General features: G+C 44.0%; 1 protein-coding gene across 1 annotated transcript; it reads right to left on the bottom strand.

The window, feature by feature from the left end:
• Positions 1-8,517: 8,517 nt before the first annotated feature.
• On the bottom strand, positions 8,518-9,970 carry gja4 (gap junction protein alpha 4). The gene has a single exon (XM_024139683.2). It carries the CDS (start codon positions 9,967-9,969, stop codon positions 8,776-8,778), a length of 1,194 nt encoding a protein of 397 aa, XP_023995451.1. The 5' UTR covers position 9,970; the 3' UTR covers positions 8,518-8,775.
• Positions 9,971-11,466: the final 1,496 nt, after the last annotated feature.

The raw sequence follows: 11,466 nt of genomic DNA, 5'->3' as shown, positions 1-11,466 counted from the left end.
AGTGTGCAGAGTTCTGGGTTTTATCAGCACCCAGCACCTCACCGTTTTCATGGTCCATATCCCCCATAACGATATGACGTACGGCCTGTGTAAAGTGCTTTTCCACCTTATATCAATTGTTACTGTCATATTAATATTTCTGCTAGCCCTCTTACACCCCGAGACAGAGTCTAAGCAGGGCAGTAAATCATAGTTATTTTCCTGCGATTTTCTTGTGGGGGATATTAGCAGAATATAATATCCTTTAACGTAGTTATATTATTCTGTTCTGTTATTCTTGGCAAGTTAGGAAAATGAACATACAAGATAGGATAATTAACATAGCAGGTTAGGAGAATTAACATAGCAGGTTAGGAGAATTAACATAGCAGGTTAGGATAATTAACATAGCGGGTTAGGAGAATCAATGTAGCAGGTTTTTTAGTTTAGTTTATTAATTCGACCATTTAAAAAAAAACAAGCACACATAAAACTTGAAAAAGCCATACATGCACATGAATGAAATCATCAAGGACAACACAAAATTAAGTCTGGGACTTATTTCCATTGTGGTCCTCTTGAGACAAGATGGCTGGACAAGATTCAACACAGTTAAACACAGTATGGCAGTGAAATAATAAAACAGAAACAGAGAAGAAGAACATCTATCTCATCATTCCAGTTACATCATAGGGGTTATTTAAATGGGCACAGAAGACATCAAACATATTTTTACTTTATTTTTAAAGCTGCCCAGAGAGGACGTTGTTTTTATGGGCAGAGGCAACTCATTCCATTCTGAGGCTCCAGTATACAAGAAAGTACCTTTCCCAGCATTACTCCTGAACCTGTATAAGCACACATCAGCTACACCTGATCTGGTGCTGTGATTGTGTGCATCCAGTAACACGAGGAAAGTAATCACTTAGATATCTGGACGCAGGACCATAAATACTCCTGTTAACCAAACCTAGTCTAATCTGGGACACCCTAGCCTTAACAGGCAGCCAGTTTAGTTCCTGAAAGCAGCTCCTGCCTATGTGAGTACGTAGACTCACCTTCAATACTACCCCGATCAGCTTTATTTGGGCTATGTGGAGCTTCCTCTTCATAAGTTTAGATAAGCCCCCAAACCAGGAAGTACTAGCATAGTCAAAATGGCATCAAATGAGGGCAGTAGCAATCGCAACAAATAATCTGCTCAGACCCCAACCAAGGAGCATCAAAAGTCGGGCCATAAATTCTCAGACAACAGAAAGATTCCTTGATGCCCTTCCAGACTCCCTCTGCCTACCCAAGGACGTCAGAGGACAAAAATCAGTTAACCACCAAACTGAGGAACTCAATTTAACCTTGCGCAATACCCTAGATGCAGTTGCACCCCTAAAAACTAAAAACAGTTGTCATAAGAAACTAGCTCCCTGGTATACAGAAAATACCCGAGCTCTGAAGCAAGCTTCCAGAAAATTGGAACGGAAATGGCGCCACACCAAACTGGAAGTCTTCCGACTAGCTTGGAAAGACAGTACCGTGCAGTATCGAAGAGCCCTCACTGCTGCTCGATCATCCTATTTTTCAAACTTAATTGAGGAAAATAAGAACAATCCGAAATTTATTTTTGATACTGTCGCAAAGCTAACTAAAAAGCAGCATTCCACAAGTGACGATGGCTTTCACTTCAGCAGTAATAAATTCATGAACTTCTTTGAGGAAAAGATCATGATCATTATAAAGCAAATTACGGACTCCTCTTTAAATCTGCGTCTTCCTCCAAAGCTCAGCTGTCCTGAGTCTGCAAAACTATACCAGGACCTAGGATCAAGAGAGACACTTAAGTGTTTTAGTACTATATCTCTTGACACAATAATGAAAATAATCATGGCCTCTAAACCTTCAAGCTGCATACTGGACCCTATTCCAACTAAACTACTGAAAGTGCTGCTTCCTGTGCTCGGCCCTCCTATGTTGAACATAATAAACGGCTCTCTATCCACCGGATGTGTACCAAACTCACTAAAAGTGGCAGTAATAAAGCATCTCTTGAAAAAGCCTAACCTTGACCCAGAAAATATAAAAAACTATCGGCCTATATCGAATCTTCCATTCCTCTCAAAAATTTTAGAAAAAGCTGTTGCGCAGCAACTCACTGCCTTCCTGAAAACAAACAATGTATATGAAATGCTTCAGTCTGGTTTTGGACCCCATCATAGCACTGAGACTGCACTTGTGAAGGTGGTAAATTACCTTTTAATGGCGTCAGACTGAGGCTCTGCATCTGTCCTCGTGCTCCTAGACCTTAGTGCTGCTTTTGATACCATCGATCACCACATTCTTTTGGAGAGATTGGAAACCCAAATTGGTCTACACGGACAAGTTCTGGCCTGGTTTAGATCTTCTCTGTCGGAAAGATATCAGTTTGTCTCTGTGAATGATTTGTCCTCTGACAAATCAACTGTACATTTCGGTGTTGTACATTTCGGTGTTCCTCAAGGTTCCGTTTTGGGACCACTATTGTGTTCACTATATATTTTACCTCTTGGGGATGTCATTCGAAAACATAATGTTAACTTTCACTGCTATGCGGATGACACACAGCTGTACATTTCAATGAAACATGGTGAAGCCCCAAAATTGCCCTCGCTAGAAGCCGGTGTTTCAGACATAAGGAAGTGGATGTCGCCAAATGTTCTTCTTTTAAACTCGGACAAAACAGAGATGCTTGTTCTAGGTCCCAAGAAACAAAGAGATCTTCTGTTGAATCTGACAATTAATCTTGATGGTTGTAAAGTCGTCTCAAATAAAACTGTGAAGGACCTCGGCGTTACTCTGGACCCTGATCTCTCTTTTGACRAACATATCAAGACTGTTTCAAGGACATCTTTTTTCCATCTACGTAACATTGCAAACATCAGGAACTTTCTGTCCAAAAATGATGCAGAAAAATGAATCCATGCTTTTGTTACTTCTAGGTAAGACTTCTGCAATGCTCTAATTTCCGGCTACCCGGATAAAGCACTAAATAAACTTCAGTTAGTGCTAAATACGGCTGCTAGAATCCTAACTAGAACAAAAAAATGTGATCATATTACTCCAGTGCTAGCCTCCCTACACTGGCTTCCTGTTAAGGCAAGGGCTGATTTCAAGGTTTTACTGCTAACGTACAAAGCATTACATGGGCTTGCTCCTACCTATCTTTCCGATTTTGTCCTGCCGTACATACCTACACGTACGCTACGGTCACAAGACGCAGGCCTCCTAATTGTCCCTAGAATTTCTAAGCAAACAGCCGGAGGCAGGGCTTTCTCCTATAGAGCTCAATTTTTATGGAATGGTCTGCCTACCCATGTGAGAGACGCAGACTCGGTCTCAAACTTTAAGTCTTTCCTGAAGACATTTCTTCAGTAGGTCCTATGATTGAGTGTAGTCTGGCCCAGGAGTGTGAAGGTGAACGGAAAGACTCTGGAGCAAAGAACCGCCCTTGCTGTCTCTGCCTGGCCGGTTCCCCTCTCTCCACTGGGATTCTCTGCCTCTAACCCTATTACAGGGGCTGAGTCACTGGCTTACTGGTGCTCTTCCATGCCGTCCCTAAAACGGGTGCATCACTTGAGTGGGTTGAGTCACTGACGTGATCTTTCTGTCTGGGTTGGCAGCCCCCCCCCCTTGGGTTGTGCCGTGGCGGAGATCTTTGTGGGCTATACTCGGCCTTGTCTCAGAATGGTAAGTTGGTGGTTGAAGGTATCCCTCTAGTGGTGTGGGGGCTGTGCTTTGGCAAAGTGGGTGGGGTTATATCCTACCTGTTTGGCACTGTTCGGGGGTATCTTCGGATGGGGCCACAGTGTCTCCTGAACCCTCCTGTCTCAGCCTCCAGTATTTATGCTGCAGTAGTTTGTGTCGGGGGGATAGGGTCAGTATGTTATATCTGGAGTATTTCTCCTGTCTTATCTGGTGTCCTGTGTGAATTTAAGTATGTTTTCTCTAATTCTCTCTTTCTTTCTTTCTCTCTCTTGGAGGACCTGAGCCCTAGGACAATGCCTCAGGACTAGCTGGCATGATGACTCCTTGCTGTCCCCAGTTCACCTGGCCGTGCTGCTGCTCCAGTTTCAACTGTTCTGCCTGCGGCTATGGAACCCTGACCTGTTCACCGGACGTGCTACCTGTCCCAGACCTGCTGTTTTCAACTCTCTAGAGACAGCAGGAGCGGTAGAGATACTCTTAATGATCGGCTATGAAAAGCCAACTGACATTTACTCCTGAGGTGCTGATTTGTTGCACCCTCGACAACTACTGTGATTATTATTACTTGACCATGCTGGTCATTTATGAACATTTGAACATCTTGGCTATGTTCTGTTATAATCTCCACCCGGCACAACCAGAAGAGGACTGGTCACCCCTTATAGCCTGGTTCCTCTTTAGGTTTCTTCCTAGGTTTTGGCCATTCTAGGGAGTTTTTTCTAGCCACCGTGCTTCTACACCTGCATTGCTTGCTGTTTGGGGTTTTAGGCTGGGTTTCTGTACAGCACTTTGAGATATCAGCTGATGTAAGAAGGGCTATATAAATACATTTGATTTGATTTGAGTTTCGAGGCACAGTCAACTTAGTGTATGTCAATTTCTGACCCACTGGAATTGTGATACAGTGAATTATAAGTGAAATAATCTGTCTGTAACAATTGTTGGACAAAATGACTTGTGTCATGCACAAAGTAGATGTCCTAACCGACTTGCCAAAACTATAGTTTGTTTACAAGAAATGTGGGGAGTGGTTGAAAAGCTCGTTTTAATGACTCCAACATAAGTGTATGTGAACTTCCGACTTCAACTGTAAATATATATTTTAAAATCCTCCTTGTGCAAAATGTGTAATAAAATGATCACTGATTCCATAGACTATTACTCAACTCTGCGATATTTTAGATTTATCAGACACCAATATTAAGTCAATTGTATTTTGCACTGTTTCACATATCCTGGTGGGATCTTTTATAATTTGGGTCAGAGCAAGTGATCTACAACAGTGCATCAATATATTATGGGTTGGGCTATTCCTTTGGCAGATATCAGTATTGTAATCCCCTAACATAATGATTTCCTTCAACAGGTGAATCATTACAGTTTGACAACACAATTTCAAGACCTTCGTTGAATGCATTCTGATTGGGCGGCCTATAACACCCCCCCCCCCCCAAAATCGGCTTGGTTAGGAGAATTAACATAGCAGGTTAGGAGAATTAGGTTAATGTTTGGAAAATGTATATAGCAGGTTAGGAGAATCAATGTTGCAGGTTAGGAGAATTATGTTAATGTTAGGAGAATTAGGTGTCTTAGCTAAAATGCAGGTACTCCATCGAGCTACAACTGTGGAAGCCATCAATTCAAAGCTGTAGTCAATGAAGTGGGTAAATAAAGAGGACATAATCACCTAATTAAAACAGATGAAAATATAGAGCTTTATTAACATGTAACTACTTAATATAAACATTGACAATCTCTGTACAAAACCAAATTAAATACATATTATTGAAGTACTCTCCTTTCTTATTAAAGGAATACCTTTCTCAATGATAACTAATTCAGCTGTACCGCTTATATTCTACATTGAATGTGCAATGACTTTTCATTCCCAGGGAATTAACTTAAAACCATTCAGAAACAGTCACTTTCATTGAACATACCTTTTCTCTATTTCCATCGCTCTCTCCATACCCCCTCCCTCCCCCCAGTCTCTTTCTCTCCATCCCCACTCCCTCTCCCTCCCTCCCCCCAGTCTCTTTCTCTCCATCCCTCAGTCTTCATATTTTGGATACTGGCGACCATCCCAGCACACCGTGGTTCTGGCTCCCCTCTCCTCACTCCGAGAGCAATGTTGGAGGAGGATAATAGGGTGTATGTGTGTATGTGTGTGTATATGTGTGTGTTGTGTGTGGTGTGTGTGTGTGTGTGTGTGTGTGTGTGTGTGGTGTGTGTGTTTGCCTATATGTGTGTATGCCTGTGCTTATGTGTGTGCCTTTGTGTGCATGATTGCCAGTGTGTTTGGCCACTGGTCTCCGGGTTAGGCAGAATAGTCCAGAGATCCCAGTACACTAGTCTCCAGGGAGGCAGAATAGTCCAGAGATCCCAGTACACTGGTCTCCGGGTTAGGCAGAATAGTCCAGAGATCCCAGTACACTAGTCTCCAGGGAGGCAGAATAGTCCAGAGATCCCAGTACACTAGTCTCCGGGGAGGCAGAATAGTCCAGAGATCCCAGTACACTGGTCACCGGGGAGGCAGAATAGTCCAGAGATCCCAGTACACTGGTCACCGGGGAGGCAGAATAGTCCAGAGAGCCCAGTACACTGGTCTCCGGGTTAGGCAGAATAGTCCAGAGATCCCAGTACACTGGTCTCCGGGGAGGCAGAATAGTCCAGAGATCCCAGTACACTGGTCTCCGGGTTAGGCAGAATAGTCCAGAGAGCCCAGTACACTAGCCTCCGGGTTAGGCAGAATAGTCCAGAGATCCCAGTACACTGGTCTCCGGGTTAGGCAGAATAGTCCAGAGATCCCAGTACACTAGTCTCCGGGGAGGCAGAATAGCCCAGTACATTCCACTGGCTCTAGCAGCATTCTGAGGTCACAGTAATCCCTTAGGGAACATGCTTAATTCAGAACATAAAGGAAACCTCCTAAATGCCACCCTATTCCCTACATAGTGCACTACTGTTGACTAGGGTCCATGAGGCTCTGGTCTAAAGTAGTGCACTATGTAGGGAATAGGGTGCCATTTGGGACACAGAAATATTTCCTCCCCCCCTATGCTTTCTCACAAGACCTCACTGCACTGCATGGGCCCTGTAGGCTGTTTTCCCTGTGGAATCACACGTTTTTCCGTTTGGTACATTCAGCCAGTGCATAAGCTTATCCCATTCCCATAGAAGGATTCCTGAAGTCATAAATGGCTGAATTATACTACATCATTTCACTGTTCCATTATTCCTCGTTTCCCATTCTCCGGTGTTCCATGATCAAGGTTTTACCTTCTCTGGTTCCCATTCTCCGGTGTTCCATGATCAAGGTTTTACCTTCTCTGGTTCCCATTCTCTGGTGTTCCATGATCAGGGTTTTACCTTCTCTGGTTCCCATTCTCCAGTGTTCCATGATCAAGGATCGTACCTCCCTTGAGGGAGGTTCTCTGGTTCCCATTTGAATGAGGAAGATCTAATCTAGTCTCCACTACATAGTCTTTGCCTTCAAGGTATATGTTGCACAATACAATCAGTAACATGTAATAACACGGTCATAACCATGTCATAATATGTCATAACAGCTGACATAACTAGTCATAACCTGTCATAATATGGTTATAACACTGTCATGACCCATATATTTACACCTGTTGTGACATATAGTGTATTATTTTATGGCTGGTTATAACACCTACACAAGAGTGTCAAACATTTATATAAAAAAAAAAATCCCAGCCCAAAAGTTTCCTTTCGTTTGAAAGTTTGTTTCTGAAGTCCTTCGTTGTTGTAATGAATTCTTTACAGTATTTTGTTCATCATATTTTAAATAACTAGTAGAAAATATACTTTATGCCAATGTCAAGAAGCATTTCGACCATCATAATCATATAAGCCAGACAGGACTATCACGTACATAACCTTACGCCAGTCATCAGTCTAATAGAGGGTGTCTAGTCCTGCTCCTACATTCATCCCAGTCATCAGTCACATAGAGGGTGTCTAGTCCTGCTCCTGAAATCTGCTCCTACATTCATCCCAGTCATCAGAAACAGAGCATTGGGGCAGGTGCATGTATGACATCAATGTGTGTGCAATTACAATGATAATTTAATATGGTCAATAAAAAAAATCTATGTTATATTAACATACTGTTATACTGTTAAACATACTGCTGACAAGTAGGCTATGATGTAATGGAATGTTTTGCCTTGTGTGGTGTGTTTTGACACTCTTATGTAGGTGTCATAACCAGCCATAAAATAACACAATGTACAGTATGTCACAACAGGTCTAAATGTGTTATGACAGTGTTATGACCTTATTATAACAGGTTATGACATGTTATTGTCAGCTGTTACAACATATGACAGTGTTATGACTATGTTATAACAGGATATGACACGTTATGTCAGCTGTTATGACATATTATGACAGTGTTATGACCATATTATAACAGGTTATGACACGTTATGTCAGCTGTTATAACATATTATGACAGTGTTATGACCATATTATAACAGGTTATGACAAGTTATGTCAGCTGTTATAACATATTATGACAGTGTTATGACCATATTATAACAGGTTATGACAAGTTATGTCAGCTGTTATGACATACTATGACATGGTTATGACAGTGTTATAAAATGTTTATGGACAAGTTATGTCAGCTGTTAATATATTATGACAGTGTTATGACCATATTAATAACATTTTATGACAAGTTATGTCAGCTGTTATAATATATTATGACAGTGTTATGACCATTATTATAACAGGTTATGACAAGTTTATGTCAGTTGTTATTTAATGACCATATTATAACAGGTTATGACAAGTTATGTCAGCTGTTATAACATATGACAGTGTTATGACCATATTATAACAGGTTATGACAAGTTATGTCAGCTGTTATGACATATTATGACATGGTTATGACAGTGTTATGACGCAGGGTGTCAAGTAAAGTGTTTCCTTATTCTTGTGCATTCCAACACCCCGAAGGTGCCTGTATCAGTCTGTAGTGGACACATGGCTTACTCCTATTCACAGAACCAAACCTCTCTGGTTTCCTCATACATAATGCTTAGTGTGTTTTTTACTGTGTCCCTTCTGGGCACCCTTACTGTGTGTGTGTTGTGTGTTGTATTTCTTAGGGTGAGCTCTCCCTGAAGAGTGTGAAGTCCTTATCGCCCCCATACAGTTCAAATAACTGGGGAGAATGTCACCAGCAGGGTCCATCCCTGTTCTGGACCCCAGGTCCAGATAACTCTCACTGGGCTTGGCGTAGCCGGCCTCCCCCAGGTCCAGATAACTCTCACTGGGCTTGGCGTAGCCGGCCTCCCCCATGGCTAAATAGAGATGGCTCTTCTCCTGGTAAGGCGAAGCTTGCTGCATCTCCACCTCCAACCCTGAAGCCCCAGGCTGGACTCGGACCCCAGCTATGCCAGGAAAGGTGTACTGCTCCTGGGCATAGTGTTTTTCTAGGTGGTGGGTGACGGCCAGCTGGAGGAGGTGGAGGAGCTCGGCTATGTTGAGAAGGACAGAGACTCCAGCGATGGCCTGGGTGTAGATGGTGAAGATGGTCTTCTCCGTGGGTCTGGAGACGAAGCAGTCCACCGTGTGAGGACAGGGGTCCCGGACACACTCGAACCGKGCCGGGATCACGAAGCCGTAGAGGTACCATAGCCCCACGATGAAGCYRACCTCCAGGAGGACCTTGAGGAGGATGCTGGCGGCGTAGGCACAGAGGAGACGGCCCTTCAGCTTAGGAGCCTCTGGGAGAGCTTTCACCTCCTTCCTCCCTCCTTTCTCCTCCTCTAGTTCTTCTATCTCATACCCCTTTCTCACCTCCCTCTTCTTCTCGCCATTCTTCTTTACTCCTCCCCTCTCTCGTCCCTCACCACCACCCTCCTCCGTTCTCTTCTTCTCCTCCTCTTCCTCCTCTTCCTCCTCCTTCGCAGCCCTCAAGGCCACATACCCAAAATAGAAAATAGTCGGCGTGGAAACAAAAATCACCTGGAGCACAAAATAGCGGTAATGTGATATGGGGAAAGCTTTGTCGTAACACACGGCGGTACATCCAGGTTGCTTGGTGTTACAGACGAAGTCGTCCTGTTCGTCGTCCCAGGCTGACTCTGCGGCGGTGCCCAGGACCAGCATACGGAACAGGAAGAGGACAGTGAGCCAGACACGGCCCACCCCGGTGCTATAACCCTGCCCCTCCTCCAACAGCTGCTCCAGGAAGGACCAGTCAGCTCTGGACATCCTCTGTGCATATTGTATTCATTATGAGATCCATTAGTTCCTGTCAAGCAAAGCTATCTCTCTGGGTTTATTATGGATCCCCATTAGTTCCTGCCAAGGCAGCTACTCTTCCTGGGGTTTATTATGGATCCCCATTAGTTCCTGACGGCAGCAGCTACTCTTCTGGGGTTTATTTAATGGATCCCATTAGTTCCTGCAGGCAGCGCCTTACTCTTCTGGGGTTTATTATGGATCCCCATTAGTTCTGCCAAGACAGCAGCTACTCTTCTGGGGTTTATTTGGGGTCCATTACTTCCTGCCAAGGCAGCAGCTACTCTTCCTGGTTTATTATGGATACTTACTTCTGCCAAGACAGCAAGCTCTCTTCCTGGGGTTTTTAATGGATCCCATTAGTTCCTGCAGACAGCATACTCTTCCTAGGGTTTATTATGGATCCTTAGTTCCTGCCAAGGCAGCAGCTACTCTTCCTGGTTTATTATGGATCCCCATTAGTTCTGCCAAGAAGCAGCTACTCTTCCTGGGGTTTATTATGGATCCCCATTAGTTCCTGCAAAGCAGCAGCTACTCTTCCTGGGGTTTATTATGGATCCCCATTAGTTCCTGCCAAGGCAGCAGCTACTCTTCTGGGGTTATTATGGATCCCTTAGTTCCTGCAAGCAAAGCAGCTATCTCTTCCTGGGGTTTATTATGGATCCCATTAGTTCCTGCCAAGGCAGCAGCTACTCTTCCTGGGGTTTATTAGGATCCCATTAGTTCCTGCCAAGCAGCAGCTATCTTCCTGGGTTTATTATGGATCCCATTAGTTCCTGCCAAGGCAGCAGCTACTCTTCGGGGGTTTAATTATGGATCCCATATTAGTTCCTGCCAAGGCAGCAGCTACTCTTCTGGGGTTATTATGAGATCCCCATTAGTTCTGCCAAGCAGCAGCTACTCTTTCCTGGGTTTATTATGGATCCCTTAGTTCCTGCCAAGGCAGCAGCTACTCTTCCTGGGTTTATTATGATCCCCATTAGTTTGCCAAGGCAGCAGCTACTCTTCCTGGGGTTTATTAGGATCCCCATTAGTTCCTGCCAAGGCAGCAGCTACTCTTCCTGGGGTTATTATGGATCCCCATTAGTTCCTGCCAAGGCAGCAGCTACTCTTCCTGGGTTTATTATGGATCCCATTAGTTCTGCCAAGGCAGCAGTACTTCCTGGGTTTATTATGGATCCCCATTAGTTCCTGCCAAGGCAGCAGCTACTCTTCCTGGGGTTATTATGGATCCCCATTAGTTCCTGCCAAGAGCAAGCAGCTATCTCTGGGGTTTATTATGGATCCCATTAGTTCCTGCCAAAGCAGCACTACTCTTCCTGGGTTTATTATGGATCCATTAGTTCCTGCCAAGGCAGCAGCTACTCTTCTGGGGTTTTATGGATCCCATTAGTTCCTGCCAAGGCAGCAGCTACTCTTCTGGGGTTTATTATGGATCCCCATTAGTTATGCCAAGTGCAGCAGCAG

Source organism: Salvelinus sp. IW2-2015, unplaced genomic scaffold (assembly GCF_002910315.2).
Source record: "Salvelinus sp. IW2-2015 unplaced genomic scaffold, ASM291031v2 Un_scaffold1875, whole genome shotgun sequence".
In the NCBI taxonomy this organism is placed as follows: domain Eukaryota; kingdom Metazoa; phylum Chordata; class Actinopteri; order Salmoniformes; family Salmonidae; genus Salvelinus; species Salvelinus sp. IW2-2015.
Note: the sequence above shows the minus strand (reverse complement) of the source record. Positions and strands in the feature narration are given on the sequence as shown.